A 23118-nucleotide genomic window follows, 5' to 3' on the forward strand; every position below is an offset into this window, starting at 1 on the left:
CCCTCCCACTCCAGTCATTCGACCGAAGTTAGGAAGAGAAAGGAAAAGCCAAGGTGCAGAGGTGACTGAAGTTTAACAAAAATAAAAACCTGTCTTAGAAAACGACAGGGTGGGCTGTGGACTCGTCGTATCGTAAAAGAAAGAAATTTATCAGGTAAGCATAAATTTCCTTTTCTTTTACAAGATACGACGAGTCCATGGATTTCATCCTTACTTATGGGATACAATACCAAAGCTATAGGACACGGATGAAAGGGAGGGACAAGACAGGAACCTAAACGGAAAGCACCACTGCTTGAGGGAGGCAAAAGTATCAAATTTGTAAAATTTAGAAAAAATATGAAGAGACGACCAAGTTGCAGCCTTGCAAATCAGTTTAACAGAAGCATCATTTTAAAATGCCCATGAGGAAGCCACAGCCCTAGTGGAATGAGCTGTAATTAGTTCAGGAGGCTGCTGTCCAGCAGTCTCGTATGCCAAACGGATGATACTCTTCAGCCAAAAAGAAAGAGTTAGACGTAGCTTTCTGACCCTTACGTTTCCCAGAAAGAACAACAAATAATGAAGATGATTGACGAGATTCCTTAGTCGCCTGCAAGTAAAACTTCCGGGCACGGACTACGTCCAAATTATGTAACAGACGCTCCTTCTTTGAAGAAGGATTAGTACACAATGAAGTAACAACAATTTCCTGAATAATACTTTCATTGGAAACAACCCTAGGAAGAAAACCCAGGGTTGGTACGCAACACTACCTTATCGGAATGAAAAATAAGATAAGGAGAATCACATTGTAATGCTGAAGCTCAGAAACTCTGCGAACAGAAGAAATAGCACCCAAAAATAATACTTTCCAAGATAACAACTTAATATCTATGGAATGCATAGGTTCAAAAGGAACCCCTTGAAGAACATTAAGAACTAAATTCAAACTCCAAGGAGGAGCAATTGGTCTAAACACAGACCTGATTCTAGTCAGAGCCTGACAAAAAGATTGAATATCCGGAATATCTGCCAGATGTTTGTGTAACAAAATAGACAAAGCAGAAATTTGTCCCTTTAAGGAACTTGCTGATAAACCTTTTCTCCAATCCTTCTTGGAGAAAGGATAAAATCCTAGGGATCCTAATCTTACTCTATGAGTAGCCCATGGATTCGCACCAATAAAGATATTTACTCCATATCTTATGGGAAATCTTTCTAGTAACAGGCTTATGTGCCTGAATCAAGGTATCAATGACCAAATCAGAGAACCCTCGGCATACCAAGGCCTGTGAGGCCACGCAGGGCGATTAGTATCACCGATGTTCTCCCCTGTTTGACACGAGCAATCAACCGAGGAAGGAGAGCAAATGGAGGAGAGAAAAAGAAACAAAAAACATAAACTAGGCTGAAGGACCAAGGCACTGCCAAGGCGTCTATCAGCACGGTCTGGGGATCCCTAGACCTGTATCTCAGAAGCTTGGCATTCTGACGAGATGCCATGAGATCCAACTCCGGCCTGCCCCATCTGATTACCAGGCTGGAAAAAACCTCCGGATGGAGTTCCTATTTCGCCAGATGAAACTTCTGTCTGCTCAGAAAGTCTGCTTCCCAGTTTTCCATCCCTGGGATGTAGATCGCTGACAGATGGCAAGAGTGCAACTCCGCCCACTGTATAATCTGGGGTACTTCTGTCATCGCTAAGGAACTCCTTGTTCCTCCCTGATGATTGATATAAGCTACAGTGAGGAACTTGGCCGAAGCCAACTGAGGCCAAGCCTGAAGCACATTGAATATTGCTCTCAAGCTCCAGGATATTGATGGGAAGGAGAGACTCCGATCGAGTCCACACACCCTGAGCTCTCAGGGAGTTCCAGACTGCTCCCCATCCTATCAGGCTGGCGACCGTTGTCACTATCACCCATGAGGGCCGGCGGAAGCATGTCCCTTGGGACAGATGCTCCGGCGACAACCACCATAGAAGAGAGTCCCTTGTCTCCTGAGCTAAATCTATTTGAGGAGACAAATTTGCACAATCTCCATTTCACTGACATAGCATGCTCAGTTGTAGAGGTCTGAGATGAAAACGAGCAAACTGAATGATGTCCATTGCCGCCACCGTCAATCCAATTGCCTCCATGCACTGAGCCACTGATGGCCGAGGATTGGAATGAAGGGCTCGGCATGTATTCAGAATCTTTAACTTTCTGACATCCGTCAAAAAGATCTTCATGAACAGAGAGTCGATTAGAGGTCCCAATAAATGAACCCTGGTCTGTTGAACTAATGAACTCCTTTCTAGATTCACTTCCACCCGTGAGTCCTTAGAAAGGACAGAACAATGTCAGTACGAGGCTTTGTTAGCTGATAAAACGACGCCTGGATCAGAATATAGTCCAGATAATGCGCCACTGCAATGCCCTGTGGCCTGAGGACCGCTAGCTGTGACCAAACCGAAAGGAAGAGCCACAAACTGATAATGTTTGAGATGATCTTTGTGGATAGGAACATGTAGATATGCATCCTTTAGAACCACGGTAGTTATAAATTGACCCTCCTGGATCAACGGAAGAATGGAACGAACAGTTTCCCTCTTGAAAGATGGAACCTGAGAAACTTGTTTAGACCTTTGAGATCTAAAATGGGTTGATAAAACCCCTGTCCCTGTGTCAGAACGGGACATATTATACCTGCAACCCTTGGGTTGCTACAAAACTCAGCCACAGTGCCTTAGAATGCTGAGCTATCAGTTCAGATACTTCTACACAACGTAAGAACGCCTCTCTTTTTATCTGGTCAACAGATAATCGAGAAAGAAGGAACCTAACTCTGGGGTAAGGATCTTTGAATTCCAGATAGCATCCCTGAGGCACAATATCCATTGCCCAGGGATCCTGAACATCTCTCATCCAATTCTGAATGAAGAGAAGCAAACTGCCCCCTACCAAATCCGGTCCCAGATCGGGGCCAACCCTACATGCTGACTTGGGAGCAGTAGCAGGATTCTCGGAAAAAAGGACATCGTGCCCCAGCAGCCGGGTTCGAACCAACAACCTTAGAGTCGCAAAGCCACAAAGCTAACCACTAGGCTACATGGGCTGCTTTAATATTTACTCTTGTTCCAAGACTGGGTGGGTCTCCAGGCAGACTTGGATTGCGGAAAGTTCCCTTCCCGCTTAGAGAAAAAGGAAGAGGGAGTTCCTTGTATTTTTGAAAAAGAATTAGAATCACTCTGTCGGCTCCTGAGGGAAGGAGATGACCCTTGTTCCCCATGAAGACAGAAATAATGTCCTTCAAGTCCGGTCCAAACAAAGCCTACCCCTTGTAAAGGGTAGCCAAAAGTTTTAGACTTGGAAGAAGCTCTGCGTGCTAAGACGGAGAACCCTGTTTCTAAGCCGCCAATCTTGCAAGTTGCACAGAAGCGTCAGAAATAAATGAATTAGCCAATTTAAAAGCTTTAATCACATTATTAATCACTTCCCAAGAAGTCTCAGATTCCAGAGCAGTAAACCAACAGGCAGCTGCACTTGAAACTATAACCATGCTATCAGCCGGGCGCAATAGTGACCCTAGATGAACATAGAATTTCATAAGAAGACCCTCTAATTCTTAGTTCTCTATCCTCGAGTGTGTTTGTTGCATCCATCACAAAAGATCAACTAACAAACAACAGCTGAAGTCATATATTACAATATACACAGACCTAAACGTTACTGTCTCTTTAAATCTCCAAGTAACTTATTTCTCTGTGGTTGTGAACCATCCTATGACACAAAGGATGAATTAACAAAAAACAAACAGCCTCAATGCTTTAAATAAAGTTTGACACAGAAAACATGTTACCGTTACTTCCAATAAGCATGTAAACCTTGCTGGACATAGACGTTGCTATGTACATTAAAGCAACCATGTCCTGTGCCCATAATTCCCTATGAAAGTGTAAGGAACCACAGAGCACCACATGTGGGCCAGACAAATGCTTCATTTTATGTGTGCCCTTGTTGTTAAATACAAAGCTGAATTTCAAATAAAGGAACCCCACCAAAAATGGTACCGACTCTTTTTGAAGGAATATTAGTGTGCCACTGTCACTTTAAAATGTAAACCGAAAGTGTTTATTTTCTTGCAAACACACAAAAGTCAGGGCAACTACGGACATCTCCGATAAGTTTGCTGAGTTGAGGCACCACTTTATATTCAATTCACACTGAGAACGTCATGTTTGTAGCGACATGACCAATTCTCAAACAAAACAGAAGTGTTTATACAGAGAGTCTTATAACTATATTATTTTTCACATTTAAAAGACTCTGCCAGCTGTAAAAAGAAATAGCAAAAACTTCAATATTATGCGCGCTTTATTTTTTACTTTGTAACTTATGCATCAATTGCACAACTCCCCGTGAAGGGGAAGAAAAGGGCGCGCTACGAACAGCGTCATCTTAAGGACCGTCCATCGTGGGCGTTGACAATGTAAAGCACAACGAACAAGAAAAAAACAAAATTTATGCTTACCTGATAAATTTATTTCTTTTGCGATGTACAGAGTCAACGGATTCATCCTTACTTGTTGGATATTATCCTTCCTAACAGGAAGTGGCAAAGAGAGCACCACAGCAGAGCCGTCTATATAGCTCCCCCCTTAACTCCACCCCCCAGTCATTCAACCGAAGGCCAAGGAAGAAAAAGGAGAAACTATAAGGTGCAGAGGTGACTGAAGTAATAAAAAAAATACCATCTGTGTTGAATAGACAGGGCGGGCTGTGGACTCGGTACATCGCAAAAGAAAGAAATGTATCAGGTAAGCATAAATTTTGTTTTCTTTTGCATGATGTACCGAGTCCGCGGATTCATCCTTACTTGTGGGATACCAATACCAAAGCTTTAGGACACAGATGAAGGGAGGGACAAGACAGAAACCTAAACGGAAGGCACCACTGCTTGCAAAACCTTTCTCCCAAAAATAGCCTCAGAAGAAGCAAAAGTATCAAATTTGGTAAATTTGGAAAAGGTATGAAGCGAAGACCAAGTCGCAGCCTTACAAATCTGTTCAACAGAAGCATCATTTTTAAAAGTCCATGTGGAAGCTACCACTCTAGTAGAATGAGCTGTAATCCTTTCAGGAGGCTGCTGTCCAGCAGTCTCATAAGCCAAACGGATGATGCTTTTCAGCCAAAAGGAAAGAGAAGTCGCTGTAGCCTTTTGACCCCTACGCTTTTCAGAATAGACAACAAACAAAGAAGATGTTTGACGAAAATCTTTGGTTGCCTGCAAATAAAATTTCAAAGCACGAACCACGTCCAAGTTGTGCAACAGACGTTCCTTCTTACAAGAAGGATTAGGACACAGAGAAGGAACAACAATTTCCTGATTGATATTCCTTTTAGTAACAACCTTAGGTAGGAACCCAGGCTTTGTACGTAAAACCACCTTATCAGCATGGAACACAAGATAAGGCGAGTCACATTGTAATGCAGATAGTTTAGAAACTCTTCGAGCTGAAGAGATAGCAACTAGGAACAAAACTTTCCAAGATAAAAGCTTAATATCTATGGAATGCATGGGTTCAAACGGAACCCCCTGAAGAACTCCAAGAACTAACTTTGATTGAATCAAGCGTTCAATCTTCAAGCAGTCAGTTGCAGAGAAATTAGATTTGGATGCTTGAATGGACCTTGAATCAGAAGGTCCTGTCTCAGCGGCAGAGACCATGGTGGAAGAGATGACATGTCCACCAGGTCTGCATACCAAGTCCTGCGTGGCCACGCAGGCGCTATCAAAATAACCGATGCTCTCTAATGTTTGATTCTGGCAATCAGACGTGGAAGGAGAGGGAAAGGTGTAAACACATAAGCCAGGTTGAACGACCAGGGTACTGCTAGAGCATCTATCAGTACAGCCTGAAGATCCCTTGACCTGGAGCCGTAACGAGGAAGTTTGGCGTTCTGACGAGACGCGTTCAGATCCAATTCTGGTGTGCCCCATAGCCGAACCAATTGAGCAAACACCTCCGGATGGAGTTCCCACTCCCCCGGATGAAAAGTCTGACGACTTAGAAAGTCTGCCTCCCAGTTCTCTATACCTGGGATATAGATCGCTGACAGATGGCAAGAGAGACCTCTATCATCGCTAAGGAACTCCTTGTTCCGCCCTGATTGATATAAGCCACAGTCGTGATGTTGTCCGACTGAAACCTGATGAATCTGGCTGAAGCCAGCTGAGGCCATACCTGGAGAGCATTGAATATCGCTCTTAATTCCAGAATATTTATCGGTAGGAGAGCCTCCTCCCGAGTCCACAAACCCTGAGCCTTTAGGGAATTCCAGACTGCACCCCAGCCCAGAAGACTGGCATCTGTCATCACTATAACCCATTCAGGCCTGCAGAAACACATTCCCTGGGACAGATGATCCTGTGACAACCACCAAAGAAGAGAGTCTCTGGTCTCTTGATCCAGATTTATCTGAGGAGATAAATCCACATAATCCCCATTCCACTGATTGAGCATGCATAGTTGCAGTGGTCTGAGATGCAAGCGAGCAAACGGAACTATGTCCATTGCCGCTACCATTAGACCGATTACCTCCATACACTGAGCCACTGACGGCCGAGGAATGTAGTGAAGAGCTCGGCAGATGGACAAAATCTTTGATTTCCTGACCTCCGTCAGAAATATTTTCATGTCCACTGAGTCTATCAGAGTCCCTAGAAATTAAACTCTTGTGAGGGGGGAAAGAGAACTCTTTTTTACGTTCACCTTCCACCCGTGAGATCTTAGAAAGGCCAAAACTAAGTCCGTGTGAGACTTGGCTAGTTGGAAGGTCGACGCTTGAATCAGAATGTCGTCTAGATAAGGCGCCACTGCTATGCCCCGTGGCCTTAGAACCGCCAGAAGGGACCGTAGCACCTTCGTGAAGATTTGTGGCGCCGTGGCCAACCCAAAGGGAAGAGCCACAAACTGATAATGCTTGTCCAGAAAGGCAAACCTGAGGAACTGGTGATGATCTTTGTGGAATGTGTAGATACGCATCCTTTAAATCCACGGTGGTCATATATTGACCCTCCTGGATCAATGGTAAGATGAGACTCTTAGGAACTGGTTTAGGATCTTGAGATCCAGAATTGGTCTGAATGTTCCCTCCTTTTTGGGAACTATAAACAGATTGGAGTAGAACCCCTGCCCTTGTTCTGCTTTTGGAACTGGGCAGATCACTCCCATGGTAAAAAGGTCTTCTACACAGCGTAAGAACGCCTCTCTTTTTGTCGGGTTTACAGACAATTGAGAAAGATGGAACCTCCCCCTTGGAGGGGAGTCCTTGAAATCTAGAAGGTATCCCTGGGTTACAATTTCTACTGCCCAGGAATCCTGAACATATCTCGCCCAGGCCTGAGCAAAGAGAGAGAGTCTGCCCCCTACTAGATCCGGTCCCGGATCGGGGGCTACCCCTTCATGCTGACTTAGTGGCAGCAGCAGGTTTTTTGGCCTGTTTACCCTTGTTCCAAGCCTGATTAGGTCTCCAGGTTGGCTTGGATTTAGCAAAGTTCCCCTCTTGCTTTGCAGCAGAGGAAGAGGAAGTGGGACCACTCTTGAAGTTTCGAAAGGAACGAAAATTATTTTGTTTGGTCCTTGTCTTATTTGACTTATCCTGAGGGAGGGTATGACACTTCCCTCCAGTAATGTCTGAAATGATCTCTTTCAGTGAAGGCCCGAATAAGGTCTTACCTTTGAAAGGGATGGACAAAAGCTTAGATTTAGATGACACATCAGCTGACCAGGACTTAAGTCATAACGCTCTAAAATGGCAAAACCTGAATTCTTTGCCGCTAACTTAGCAAGATAAAAAGCGGCGTCTGTAATAAAAGAATTAGCCAACTTAAGAGCCTTAATTATGTCCAAAATATCATCTAGTGGGGTCTCCATCTGAAGAGCCTCTTCCAGAGCCTCAAACCAAAAGGCATCTGCAGTGGTTACAGGAACAATGCACGCTATAGGTTGAAGAAGAAAACCTTGATGAACAAAAATTTTCTTTAGGAGACCCTCTAATTTTTTATCCATAGGATCAATGAAAGCACAACTGCCTTCAATAGGTATAGTTGTACGCTTAGCCACAGTAGAAATAGCTCCCTCCACCTTAGGGACCGTCTGCCATGAGTCCTTTATGGTGTCAGAAATAGGGAACATTTTCTTAAAAACAGGAGGGGGAGCGAACGGAATACCTGGTCTATCCCACTCCTTAGTAACAATGTCCGAAATCCTCTTAGGGACCAGAAAAACATCAGTGTAAACAGGAACCTCTAAATATTTGTCAATTTTACACAATTTCTCTGGAACTACAATAGGTTCACAATCATCCAGAGTAGCTAAAACCTCCCTGAGCAATAAGCGGAGGTGCTCTAGCTTAAATTTAAATGCCGTCATATCTGAATCTGTCTGAGGGGACTCCTGAATCAGAAATCTCTCCCTCAGACAGCAAATCCCTCATCCTACCTCAGAACATTGTGACGGAATATCGGATACGGCTACTAAAGCGTCAGAAGGCTAAGCATTTGTTCTTAACCCAGAGCTACTGCGCTTCCCTTGCAACCCAGGCAGTTTAGATAAAACCTCTGTGAGGGTAGTATTCATAACTGAAGCCATATCTTGCAAGGTGAAAGAATTAGACGCACTAGAAGTACTTGGCGTCGCCTGTGCGGGCGTTACCGGTTGTGACACTTGGGGAGAACTAGATGGCAAAACCTGACTTCCTTCTGTCTGAGAATCATTTAATGCCAAATTTTTATAAGTCAAAATATGCTGTTTGCAATTTATAAACATATCAGTACAAGTGGGACACATTCTAAGAGGGGGTTCCACAATGGCTTCTAAATAAATTGAGCAATCAGTTTCCTCAGTGTCAGACATGTTTAACAGACTAGTAATAAAGCAAGCAAGCTTGGAAAACACTTTATTTAATGAAAAAAACACAATTTGCAAAAACGGTACTGTGCCTTTAAGAGAGAAAAAGGCATACACAAACTGCAAAACAGGTTAAAATTGCTTAAAATTTTCCGAAATTTTAACAGTGTACCCACTAAGCCTTAGAAGTATTGCACCACAAGTAAATAAGCAATAAACCCACAAATGACAAAACCGGATTGAAATTTGTCTAAAACCAGTTAAAACCCATATTAGCACCTTCCTGCTCTTAAGAACGATAATCTGGTGTTAAAGCTTCAAATAGGCCCTCAGAAGACTATCAGGACCTCATGAGAAGTTGCTTGCTGCTTGTCTGAATTACTAAATGCGCAACTGAGGCGCGAAAATAGCATGTTTGAAAACCATGTGGGTTATAACAACCCTAAATAAGCCAAATGACCCCTCAAGCAAACGTTCCCATAAACATAAAAAACGTTACTCCCAGAACACACAAATGTTTGTCTCACTTTCTCATAAACAAACTGAGTGCCCAAAAAACTTAGCCCTTCATGCAAGCTAGTAAAGCCTCTTTCATACTAGGATTACTGCTTCCCCTTCCCCTAATGGGGATACTGTCAGCCTTTCTGAGTTAACACAGTCTCTGCAAAAAATATGACTGAACATACCTCATTGCTGCATAGCAAGAAACCGTTCCTCACACTGAAGTTTTCCTGTACTCCTCAGCTTCTGTGGGAACAGCAGTGGACCTTAGTTAAAAATGCTAAGATCATAATCCTCCAGGCAGAAATCTTCATCTATGTCCTGCCTGAGAGTAAATAGTACAACACCGGTACCATTTAAAAATAACAAACTCTTGATTGTAGTTAAAATTAAACTAACAGCTTAACACCACTTTCACTTTACCCTTCCTGCTAAGAGCCGGCAAAGAGAATGACTGGGGGGTGGAGTTAAGGGGGGAGCTATATAGACAGCTCTGCTGTGGTGCTCTCTTTGCCACTTCCTGTTAGAAAGGATAATATCCCACAAGTAAGGATGAATCCGTGGACTCGGTACATCATGCAAAAGAAAAGGGCGCGCTATGGCCATATATGCAAGCCGGCTACCGAGTGCCTAGATACGCTTGTTTTTAAAAAAGCGATGTGAGCACAGGGAATGTCGGGTAAAGAGAAAGTTCCCGGTCGGCTCAGATATAACCGCCGGGAGAACATACCTCATATGCTTAAATAAAGTAAACCCATTTCACACAGTACAAACAGATGCCTTGCAGTAGAAATATACAATAAACCCCCGGTCGGCTTGTTTTGTGGATAACCGCCGGGAGAACATGTCCCATGTGTATGAGAAAAACAAGCTTAACAAACAGGTGCATGTCGCTGCATCGCAGCGAAACGGCCAAGTGGTTGAAGTACCCTGAAGCGTCACAAATCTATCTAAGAGGCGCATACAGTGAAAACCAACAGTTTGCAAGTTATAGACACCAACACCGGAGACAAGCTCCATCCAGTCTATAAGCGCTCCCACATATTCTCATAAATGTGATCTGAATGATCCGAACTATCCACCCCCACCACCTCCTCCTTAACCCTTCAATGGAGGTCCTGGGTAGATAAGGGGCTTACAGACAGAAGGTAGCAGCGACTCCTGAGTTAATTCTGTCCCAGAAAAAAAGAGCTGCACATACCTTATTGCTGATCAACAGCATGAAACGTCCCACAGCTACAAAGAAGTCTTCATTATCTTCTTGTCATTCTGTGGAGACATACCGGGCCTTAGTTAGCATGTCTAAGACCATTTTAAGAAGGGCAGCATACAGTATGGGAGGCGCAGTGAGAAATTAATCCCACCAGTTCCCAATGCCTTAAAGCCACCTGTAGCTCTGCTAACAAGAGGCTGACCAGGTCCTGGCTACACCCTGTAAAAAAAAATAGTACTCACTGGCACCATTTGAAAATAAAAAACTCTTGATAGAAGAAACTAAACACCTCACTTTACCTCTTCCTAGTCTAACACAGGCAAAGAGAATGACTGGGGTGGGAGGGAAGGGAGGAGCTATATATACAGCTCTGCTGTGGTGCTCTTTGCCTCCTCCTGTTGGCCAGGAGGCGATATCCCATAAGTAAGGATGAAATCTGTGGACTTGTTGTATCTTGTAAAAGAAATAATAGAAGTAAATTAGAAAGTTGCTTAAAATTACTTGCTCTATTTGAATCATGAAAGTTTAATTTTGACTAGACTATTCCTTTAAATTATGCATAGGAAAATATTTAAAATTAATTTAATGAAATGTACAAAATTTAGCACAAATACAAACCCTTAATTTGCCACCAGTGGCAGTTCTGGGGGGAGGGGGGGATAATGCAAAAGCAACTCTAATCTTCTATTTTGCACTCCATTGGTCTGAGGAGGAGGGTGAAAAGTTAAAAATTATTACTCTAGGGTCATGACCCACAACTGCCTAACGACACCCTGGACCACCTGGCTCTGCCTTTAGAATACCTTTGACTCTCCCTGCCCATGGAACACTCATAACTATGCCTCCAACCACCCTGATGCCACTCATGGAACACCCGTGACTACACCCAGGAGTGCTTGACCCCACAAGGTTTCTGGAACCAACACTGTATCACATATGAGGAAACAAATGACCTAATAACGAACAGAGGAAACAGGTATGCCAGACTGAAAATCCAGAGAACTGCTAGAGCATCTATCAGAGCGGCCTGCGGATCCCTCGACCTTGAACCGTACCTCGGGAGCTAGGCATTCTGCCGAGATGCCATTAAATCCAGCTCTGGTAACCCCCACTTGAGGGTTAAGCTTGAAAACACCTCCGGAAGGAGTTCCCACTCCCCCAGATGAAAAGACAGTCTGCTCAGAAAATCCGCTTCCCAATTGTCCACTCCTGGAATGTGGATCGCGGATAGACAACAGATGTGGGTCTCCGCCCACTGAATAATTTGAGCCACCTCTTTCATGGCCAAGGAACTCTGAGTTCCTCCCTGGTGGTTGATGTAAGCCACTGAGGTTATGTTGTCCGACTGGAACCTGATAAACCGGGCGAAAGACAACTGAGATGAAGCCAGAAGAGCATTGAAGAATGCTCTCAGCTCTAGGATATTTATGGGAAGAGCTGACTCTTCCCAAGTCCAGATACCCTGACAGAGATGTTCCTGAGACAGCCACCACGGAAGAGATTCTCGTCGCCTGATCCAGATTTATTCGTTGGGACTGATCCGCATAATCCATGATCCATTGCCCTAGCATGCACAATTGCAGAGCTCTGAGAAGGAACCAAGCAAATGGAATGATGTTCAAGGAAGCTACCATCAGACCAATTACCTCCATACATTGAACCACTGACGGCTGAAGCGAGGACTGAAGGGCAAGACAAGAAAATCTTGGACTTTCGGACCTCTGTCAGAAAAATTCTCATCGATAGGAAATCTATTATGGTCCCTAAAAACACAACCTTTGTAGCTGGAACAAGGAAACTCTTTCCCAGATTCACTTTCCATCTGTGGGAAGAAAAGACAACAAAACCTCTGTATGAAAAAAAAGATGGTGTCTTAACCAGAATGTCGTCCATGTAGGGTGCCACTGCAATGCCCCAAGACCGGATTATTGCCAATAGAGCACCCAAAACCTGTGAGAAAATTCTGGGGGCTGTGACAAGGCCAAACAGCAGAGCTACAAACTGAAAATGATTGTCCAAAAAGGTGAATCTCAGAAATTTGTGATGATCCTTGTGAATGGGAACATTAAGGAAGCCATCCTTTAGGTCTATGCTCATCATGAACTGACTCTCTTGGACCAAGGGAAGAATGAAACAGATTGGAATAGGACCCCAGACCCTGTTCCTGAATCGGAACTGGAACTATTCTCCCAGGTCGGAAAGATCCTGAACACACTTTAAGAATGCTTCTCCTTTAATCTGGTCTACAGATAATCTTGAGAGGAGGAACCTACTCCTGGGAGGAAAGGTCCTGAATTCTAGCTTGTAACCCCGGGATACAATGTCCACCGCCCATGGATCTGGGACATCCCGTATACAAACTTGAGCGTAATCCGTTCCCGAATCGGGGGCAAACCCTTCATGCTGACTTGGAATCAGCTGCAGGTTTCTTTGAACACTTCCCCTTGTTCCAAGACTGATTGGGTTTCCAAGAAGGCTTGGACTGTTCCTGCTTGGAAGAGGGAGGGGAAGGCTCACCTTTGAAGTTATGAAAGGAACGAAAATTACTCTGACGTCCTTTCTGTCTATTCTTTTTATCTACCGCCTCCTTGCACCGCAGGCAAAGAGAATGACTGGGGGTTATGGGTAAGGGAAGTGACATATATAGCAGCTTTGCTGTGATGCTCTTTGTCTCCTCCTGCTGGCCAGGAGTGATATTCCCACTAGTAATTGATGATGCCGTGGACTCACTATATTTTAGGAAAGAAATCACATTACACCCCTTCTGCAAACACCAAAGATACAAAAGTGACAGCAAGTGCCTATAAACAGTATAATAATAAAACAAAAAAGTATAATAACGTTTCGGGGTCGCTCCCGTCTTCAGACCACCAAATTTGGTGGTCTGACGACGTGGGCGACCCCGAAACATTACTATTACTCGTGGGAGTAAAAATCTAACTTTGCAAGACCCTGTGAGTGTATTTCTCCTTCTTATGCTATACAACCACTGACTGGATTGCACCCAGGGCACTAGATGTTTTCCTTTTTAAGATGAAAATTAGTGTATTTCCATAATCTATCTTTATATGGCAGATTATGTATTTATATAGTGGCTCCTATATTAACATTATACTAAAATCTTAAAAGAACATTAAAACACTGAGACTGCTACTCTAGCAATATTTATAACAGTCACTCTGCAAAGTAGATAAAAAAAAAGGCAACAGGCTTTTGCAGTGTGGTGCCACCCATTACTTTATGGAGGTTAAAACTTTACACCTATTTCTTTAAAATGAAACAACAAATTAATTTTTTTAAAATATATCCGCATATTATTCTCAAGTTAACCGTTACAATAGTATAACTAGCATAAATTTAGTTTTAATGTACCTTTAAAGCAGCAACACAATGCGGTTGGATAAAATTAAGACAGAACACATTTTTAAAAGGACAGTAAAAACCTTGTAATTACAAAACATTTCTGTTTTGCTATAAAAAAAACATATCAGTCCATTATTGTTCAATAGCCAAACTCCATTGACTATTTGCTTATTTGGAGGAGCCAAACTGAGCTTTAGTCTGCAGACAACAAGGCTAGTCACGGTTGTAAAGTTAGTACAAAATGAATTGTTTTGTAGTTGTTATCCATTAAAGTCAATTAGGGACAGGTGTGTAGCAGGGTTATAGCATTGAGAAGCCAGAAAACATAATTTATGCTTACCTGATAAATTCCTTTCTTCTGTAGTGTGATCAGTCCACGGGTCATCATTACTTGTGGGATATTAACTGCTCCCCTACAGGAAGTGCAAGAGGATTCACCCAGCAGAGTTGCTATATAGCTCCTCCCCTCTACGTCACCTCCAGTCATTCGACCAAGGACCAACGAGAAAGGAGAAGCCAAGGGTGTAGTGGTGACTGGAGTATAATTTAAAAAATATTTACCTGCCTTAAAAAAACAGGGCGGGCCGTGGACTGATCACACTACAGAAGAAAGGAATTTATCAGGTAAGCATAAATTATGTTTTCTTCTGTTAAGTGTGATCAGTCCACGGGTCATCATTACTTGTGGGATACCAATACCAAAGCAAAAGTACACGGATGACGGGAGGGATAGGCAGGCTCTTTATACAGAAGGAACCACTGCCTGAAGAACCTTTCTCCCAAAAATAGCCTCCGAGGAAGCAAAAGTGTCAAATTTGTAAAATTTGGAAAAAGTATGAAGCGAAGACCAAGTTGCAGCCTTGCAAATCTGTTCAACAGAGGCCTCATTCTTAAAGGCCCAAGTGGAAGCCACAGCTCTAGTGGAATGAGCTGTAATTCTTTCAGGAGGCTGCTGTCCAGCAGTCTCATAAGCTAAACGAATTATGCTACGAAGCCAAAAAGAGAGAGAGGTAGCAGAAGCTTTTTGACCTCTCCTCTGACCAGAGTAAACGACAAACAGGGAAGACGTTTGTCGAAAATCTTTAGTTGCCTGTAAATAAAATTTAAGGGCACGAACTACATCCAGATTGTGCAAAAGACGTTCCTTCCTCGAAGAAGGATTTGGGCACAAGGATGGAACAACAATCTCCTGATTGATATTCCTGTTAGTGACTACCTTAGGTAAGAACCCAGGTTTAGTACGCAGAACTACCTTATCCGAGTGAAAAATCAAATAAGGAGAATCACAATGTAAGGCTGATAACTCAGAGACTCTTCGAGCCGAGGAAATAGCCATTAAAAATAGAACTTTCCAAGATAACAACTTTATATCAATGGAATGAAGGGGTTCAAACGGAACACCCTGTAAAACGTTAAGAACAAGGTTTAAACTCCATGGTGGAGCCACAGCTTTAAACACAGGTTTAATCCTGGCCAAAGCCTGACAAAAAGCCTGAACGTCTGGAACTTCTGACAGACGCTTGTGTAACAGAATGGACAGAGCTGAGATCTGTCCCTTTAAGGAACTAGCGGATAACCCCTTTTCTAAACCTTCTTGTAGAAAAGACAATATCCTAGGAATCCTAACCTTACTCCAAGAGTAACCTTTGGATTCGCACCAATATAGGTATTTACGCCATATTTTATGGTAAATCTTTCTGGTAACAGGCTTCCTAGCCTGTATTAAGGTATCAATAACTGACTCAGAAAAACCACGCTTTGATAAGATCAAGCGTTCAATTTCCAAGCAGTCCGCTTCAGAAAAGTTAGATTTTGATGTTTGAAAGGACCCTGAATCAGAAGGTCCTGTTTCAGAGGTAACGACCAAGGTGGACAGAATGACATGTCCACCAGATCTGCATACCAAGTCCTGCGTGGCCATGCAGGCGCTATTAGAATCACTGATGCTTTCTCCTGTTTGATTCTGGCAATCAATCGAGGAAGCATCGGGAAAGGTGGAAACACATAAGCCATCCTGAAGGTCCATGGTGCTGTCAAGGCATCTATCAGGACCGCTCCCGGATCCCTGGATCTGGACCCGTAGCGCGGAAGCTTGGCGTTCTGTCGAGACGCCATGAGATCTATCTCTGGTTTGCCCCAACGTCGAAGTATTTGGGCAAAGACCTCTGGATGAAGTTCCCACTCCCCCGGATGAAAAGTCTGACGACTTAAGAAATCCGCCTCCCAGTTCTCCACTCCCGGGATGTGGATTGCAGACAGGTGGCAAGAGTGAGACTCTGCCCAGCGAATTATCTTCGATACTTCCATCATTGCTAGGGAGCTTCTTGTCCCTCCCTGATGGTTGATATAAGCTACAGTCGTGATGTTGTCCGACTGGAACCTGATGAACCCCCGAGTTGTTAACTGGGGCCAAGCCAGAAGAGCATTGAGGACTGCTCTCAATTCCAGAATGTTTATTGGAAGAAAACTCTCCTCCTGATTCCATAGTCCCTGAGCCTTCAGAGAATTCCAGACAGCGCCCCAACCTAGTGGGCTGGCGTCTGTTGTTACAATTGACCAGTCTGGCCTGCTGAATGGCATTCCCCTGGACAGATGTGGCCGATAAAGCCACCATAGAAGAGAATTTCTGGTCTCTTGATTCAGATTTAGAGTGTTGAATGGAATGAAGGACACGGCATGCATTTTGAAGTTTTGTTAACCTGTCCTCTGTCAGGTAAATTTTCATTTCTACAGAATCTATCAGAGTCCCCAGGAAGGGAACTCTTGTGAGTGGAAAGAGAGAACTTTTCTCTTCGTTCACTTTCCATCCATGCGACCTTAGAAATGCCAGTACTATCTCTGTATGAGATTTGGCAGTTTGAAAGCTTGAAGCTTGTATCAGTATGTCGTCTAAGTACGGAGCTACTGAAATTCTTCGCGGTCTTAGTACCGCCAGAAGAGTGCCCAGAACCTTTGTGAAGATTCTTGGAGCCGTAGCCAGTCCGAATGGAAGAGCTACAAACTGGTAATGCCTGTCTAAAAAGGCAAACCTTAGATACCGGTAATGACTTCTGTGAATCGGTATGTGAAGGTAAGCATCCTTTAAATCCACTGTGGTCATGTACTGACCCTCTTGGATCATGGGCAAAATTGTTCGAATAGTTTCCATCTTGAACGATGGAACTCTTAGGAATTTGTTTAGGATCTTTAAATCCAAGATTGGCCTGAAGGTTCCCTCTTTTTTGGGAACTACAAACAGATTTGAGTAAAACCCTTGTCCTTGTTCCAACCGCGGAACTGGATGGATCACTCCCATTAATAAAAGATCTTGTACGCAGCGTAGAAACGCTTCCTTCTTTGTTAGGTTTGTTGACAACCTTGACAGATGAAATCTCCCTCTTGGGGGAGAGGATTTGAAGTCCAGAAGGTATCCCTGAGATATGATCTCTAACGCCCAGGGATCCTGAACATCTCTTGCCCAAGCCTGGGCGAAGAGGGAAAGACTGCCCCCCACTAGATCCGGTCCCGGATCGGGGGCCCTCAATTCATGCTGTCTTAGGGGCAGCAGCAGGTTTTCTGGCCTGTTTGCCCCTGTTCCAGGACTGGTTAGGTTTCCAGCCTTGTCTGTAGCGAGCAACAGCTCCTTCCTGTTTTGGTGCAGAGGAAGTTGATGCTGCTCCTGCTTTGAAATTACGAAAGGAACGAAAATTGGACTGTCTAGCCTTGGCTTTGGCCTTGTCCTGAGGCAGGGCATGACCTTTACCTCCTGTAATGTCAGCAATAATCTCTTTCAAGCCGGGCCCGAATAAGGTCTGCCCTTTGAAAGGAATATTAAGCAATTTAGATTTAGACGTAACATCAGCTGACCAGGATTTCAGCCACAGAGCTCTGCGTGTCTGAATGGCGAATCCTGAATTTTTAGCCGCAAGTTTAGTTAAATGTACTACGGCATCTGAAATAAATGAATTAGCTAACTTAAGGAATTTAAGTTTGTGTGTGATGTCATCTAGTGTGGATGATTGAAGTGTCTCTTCCAGAGACTCAAACCAAAATGCTGCTGCAGCCGTGACAGGCGCAATACATGCAAGAGGTTGCAATATAAATCCTTGTTGAACAAACATTTTCTTAAGGTAACCCTCTAATTTTTTATCCATTGGATCTGAAAAAGCACAGCTATCCTCCACTGGGATAGTGGTACGCTTAGCTAAAGTAGAAACTGCTCCCTCCACCTTAGGGACCATTTGCCATAAATCCCGTGTGGCGGCGTCTATTGGAAACATTTTTCTAAATATAGGAGGGGGTGAGAAAGGCACACCGGGTCTATCCCACTCCTTAGTAACAATGTCAGTAAGTCTCTTAGGTATAGGAAAAACGTCAGTACTCGTCGGTACCGCAAAATATTTATCCAACCTACACATTTTTTCTGGGATTGCAACTGTGTTACAATCATTCAGAGCCGCTAATACCTCCCCTAGTAACACACGGAGGTTCTCAAGCTTAAATTTAAAATTTGAAATGTCTGAGTCCAGTTTATTTGGATCAGAACCGTCACCCACAGAATGAAGCTCTCCGTCTTCACGTTCTGCAAACTGTGACGCAGTATCAGACATGGCCCTTGCATTATCAGCGCACTCTGTTCTCACCCCAGAGTGATCACGTTTACCTCTTAGTTCTGGTAGTTTAGCCAAAACTTCAGTCATAACAGTAGCCATATCTTGTAATGTGATTTGTAATGGCCGCCCAGATGTACTCGGCGCTACAATATCACGCACCTCCTGAGCGGGAGATGCAGGTACTGACACGTGAGGCGAGTTAGCCGGCATAACTCTCCCCTCGTTGTTTGGTGAAATATGTTCAATTTGTACAGATTGACTGTTTTTTAAAGTAGCATCAATACATTTAGTACATAAATTTCTATTGGGCTCCACTTTGGCATTAACACATATAGCACAGAGATATTCCTCTGAATCAGACATGTTTAACACACTAGCAAATAAACAGCAACTTGGAAATACTTTACAAAGTAATTTACAAATAATATGAAAACGAACTGTGCCTTTAAGAAGCACAGAAAAATATTATAACAGTTAAAATAATTAAGTTATAGCATCAATCTTTGTCAGAATATACAGTTTTAGCAAAGGATTGTTCCCCTCAGCAAATGATAACTAACCCAGGCAGCAGAAAAAAATACACAAATAAACGTTTTTTTATCACAGTCAATACAATCAGCACAGCTGTGCTGTAATGATTACTTCCCTCAAAAAAGGCTTTGGAGATCCCTGAACTCTGTAGAGATGAACCGGATCATGCAGGAAGAAAATGAATCTCTGAGTTTTTTCTGATGCATAGTGAAAGCACCAAAATGGCCCCTCCCCCCCACACATAACAGTGAGAGGGATCAGTGAACTGCTCTAATTTAAATCAAAACTATTGCCAAGTGGAAAAATAGTGCCCAAAACATTTTTTCACCCAGTACCTCAGAGAAAAAAACGTTTTTACATGCCAGCAAAAAAACGTTTTACCTCAATAATTAATTGTCATTTAAAACCTATTGCAAGTCCCTGCAAATTAGGTTAAGTCTATGTATACAGTCTAAAAACCAGAGAAGTATAAAATATACATACATGACAGCCTGATATCAGCTACATCTACTGCATTCAAGGCTGGGTTTACATTATAACGGTATGGCAGGATTTTCTCATCAATTCCATGTCAGAAAATAATAAACTGCTACATACCTCTTTGCAGATTAATCTGCCTGCTGTCCCCTGATCTGAAGTTTGCCTCTCCTCAGATGGCCGAGAAACAGCAATATGATCTTAACTACTCCGGCTAAAATCATAGAAAAAAACTCAGGTAGATTCTTCTTCAAATTCTACCAGAGAAGGAATAACACACTCCGGTGCTATTATAAAACAACAAACTTTTGATTGAAGATATAAAAACTAAATATATCACCATAGTCCTCTCACACATCCTATCTAGTCGTTGGGTGCAAGAGAATGACTGGGGGTGACGTAGAGGGGAGGAGCTATATAGCAACTCTGCTGGGTGAATCCTCTTGCACTTCCTGTAGGGGAGCAGTTAATATCCCACAAGTAATGATGACCCGTGGACTGATCACACTTAACAGAAGAAAGTGCATTTCAAGTTCTGAAAACATTTTGAGAAATTTTAAGAGCAAAATGACATGGGAAGGGGGCAAAAATAATGAAAATATATTGCAAAGTTGTTTCATTATGTATAACTAAACAATCCCTTTAAAAGCAAAAGGTGGGCTTTAGTGTCCAAACTGTGACTGGCCCTCAATATCTGAGACAGCCGAGGTACATATAAATATTTATCAAACTTACATGACGGTCAAACTGCATAAGCAAACATTTAAAAACAGTATGTGAAGTTTACATATACCTCATTAGAGATGTCCCACTGCATTCTTTGTGGCAGAGGCAAAGTAGAATCGGCTTTACCCTTACAGTGTCCCTCATCATTATATCCAAGCTGAAAGCAATCTGTAGCCAACATCCACTAGGAAAAAACAATATAGACTTTAAACATTTACCAAGAAATAACATGTTGGCCTAAACTATAATCCAGCTGTATATTGGAAATGTTTTTGGCAGGCTTCTAATAAAATCTGACTAATCACAATTAAAGGAACATTCAACACCAGAATTTTTGGGGTTTAAAAAAATGATCCTTTTATTACCTATTCCCCAGTTTTGCATAACCAACACTGTTATAATAATACACTTTTTACCGCTGTAATTACCTTGTATCTAAGCCTATGCAAACTGCCCCCTTATTTCAGTTCTTTTGACGGACTGGCAGTTTAGCCAATTAGTGCTGACTCCTGGGTAACTACATGGGCATGAGCACAATGTTATCTATGACACATATGAACTAACACCCTCTAGTGGTGAAAAACTGTCAAAATGCTTTCAGATAAGAGGTGGCCTTCAATGTCTAAGAAATTAACATATGAGCCTACCTAGGTTTAGCTTTCAACTAAAAATACCAAGTGAACAAAGCAAAATTGGTGATAAAAGTAAATTGGAAAGTTGTTTAAAATGGCATGCCCTATTTGATTCATGAAAGTTTATTTTTGACTTGACTGTCCCTTTAATATGTTTAATCTAATTTCTGGCAATGTGGGTCAACAGCTTTAAAAAAATAATTGATAAACAGGTGTAGCCATATCTGGGACAGGAAAAACAGCAGATATTATGTGAGCTGTGACCTTAGCTTTTGTACTAGTTTTAAAGTGTGGAATAAATAATTATTTCTTAAATGTTCTGTGTTTGCTCTACATTACTGCTGATTTCAGCCCTGACAAATATATGTTTTGAAAAATGCTTTTTCTGGTCAAATAATCAGATTTTGAGTTTTCATAGTAAATATATTAAGTACCAGCACTTTTCAGATTACTAAAATTTTAAACATGGCTGTCGAAAAATCTCTTTTAAAATACATTTGATGATTATTAGTGGATTCTTATATTTATTTTGTTAAAATATTAATCATCATGAAAACTTATCTAATAACTGCAAGTAAAATTACTGTTTCAAGTGATAGGGATAGAAATATTTAAATTTTTTATTTTTATTTTGATCCGTTTCTTAAAGGGACACTGAACCCAAATTTTTCTTTTGTGATTCATATAGAGCATGCAATTTTAAACAACTTTCTAATTTACCCCTAATATCAATGTTTCTTCGTTCTCTTGCTTTCTTTATTTGAAAAAGAAGGCATCTAAGCTATTTTTTGGTTCAGAACCATGGAAAGCACTTGTTTATTGGCAGGTGAATTTACCCACCAATCAGCAAGAACAATACAGTGTGTTCACCAAAAATGGGCCGGCATCTAAACGTACATTCTTGCATTTCAAATAAAGATACCAAGAGAATGAAAATAATTTGATAATAGGAGTAAATTAGAAAGTTGCTTAAAATTGCATGCTCTATCTGAATCACGATAGAAAAAAAATTGGGTTCAGTGTCCCTTTAAAAATACTGATACTTCCTGTTTTGGTGTCTGCACAAGGATACTATTTTTACAATGTATTAAATTACAGTTTTAATAAGAAATTGGTTTAAACCATGTCTTTTAAAGAACTATAGCAATACTATACAAGCCACAGCTGAATAATTAGTCTCATGTAGGAATAAACAACATATCAATTTGTTATGATGTGTCATTTCACTGCTGGCTTACTATAGTTTTATTGAATATAACGATGAAAAAACTAATTATGCTTACCTGATAATTTAATTTCCATCGAGGGGAGGAGAGTCCACGGCTTCATTCATTACTGTTGGGAATTAAGAACCTGGCCACCAGGACAAAGGCAAAGACACCCCAGCCAAAGGCTTAAATACCTCCCTCACTTCCCTCATCCCCCAGTCATTCTTCCGAGGGAACAAGGAACAGTAGGAGAAATATCAGGGTATAAACAGTGCCTGAAGATAAATTAAATTAAGTCCGCCCATCAGAAACACGGACGGGAGCCATGGACTCTCCTCCCCTCGATGGAAATGAAATGATCAGGTAAGCATAATTTATGTTTTCCATCTAAAGGGGAGGAGAGTCCACGGCTTCATTCATTACTGTTGGGAACATATACACAAGCTCTAGAGGACACTGAATGAAACCGGGAGGGAAAAGGCGGACCCTAATCTGAGGGCACCACCGCCTGCAAAACCTCTCTCCCAAAAACAGCTTCCGCAGAAGCAAAAATGTAAAATTTGTAAAACTTTGTAAAAGTGTGTAAGGAGGACCAGGTAGCCCCTTTACAAATTTGCTCCATAGAGGCCAAATTCTTGAAGGCCCAAGACGAAGCCACAGCTCTAGTTGAATGAGCAGTGACCCTCTGAGGAGGCTTATGTCCCCCTATCTCATAGGCAAAGCGAATCAAGCTCCTCAACCAAAAGGACAAAGAAGTAGAAGAGGCTTTCTGCCCCTTGCGCTTCCCTGAATACACCACAAAAAGATGTAGACTGTCTGAAATCCTTCATAGCCTGAAGATAGAATTTCAGGGCATGAACCACATCCAGATTATGAAGTAACCTCTCCTTAGAAGAAGAAGGGTTAGGACACAATGATGGAACCACTATTTCCTGATTGATGTTATGGTTAGACACCACCTTGGGAAGAAACCCCAAACCAGTGCGAAGCACAGCCT

At 42.3% G+C, this 23118-nt stretch overlaps 1 protein-coding gene across 1 annotated transcript in view; it reads right to left on the reverse strand.

Moving 5' to 3' along the window:
• Positions 1-23118, reverse strand: part of LOC128638699 (carnitine O-palmitoyltransferase 1, liver isoform) — a 525225-nt gene that overhangs the window by 39183 nt on the left and 462924 nt on the right. Inside the window, exon 13 of the mRNA XM_053690821.1 lies at positions 20349-20465. Within this exon, the coding sequence (XP_053546796.1) occupies positions 20349-20465 (117 nt within the window). The remainder of the gene's footprint in view (positions 1-20348; positions 20466-23118) is intronic.

Source organism: Bombina bombina, chromosome 8 (genome assembly GCF_027579735.1).
Source record: "Bombina bombina isolate aBomBom1 chromosome 8, aBomBom1.pri, whole genome shotgun sequence".
In the NCBI taxonomy this organism is placed as follows: Eukaryota; Metazoa; Chordata; class Amphibia; order Anura; family Bombinatoridae; genus Bombina; species Bombina bombina.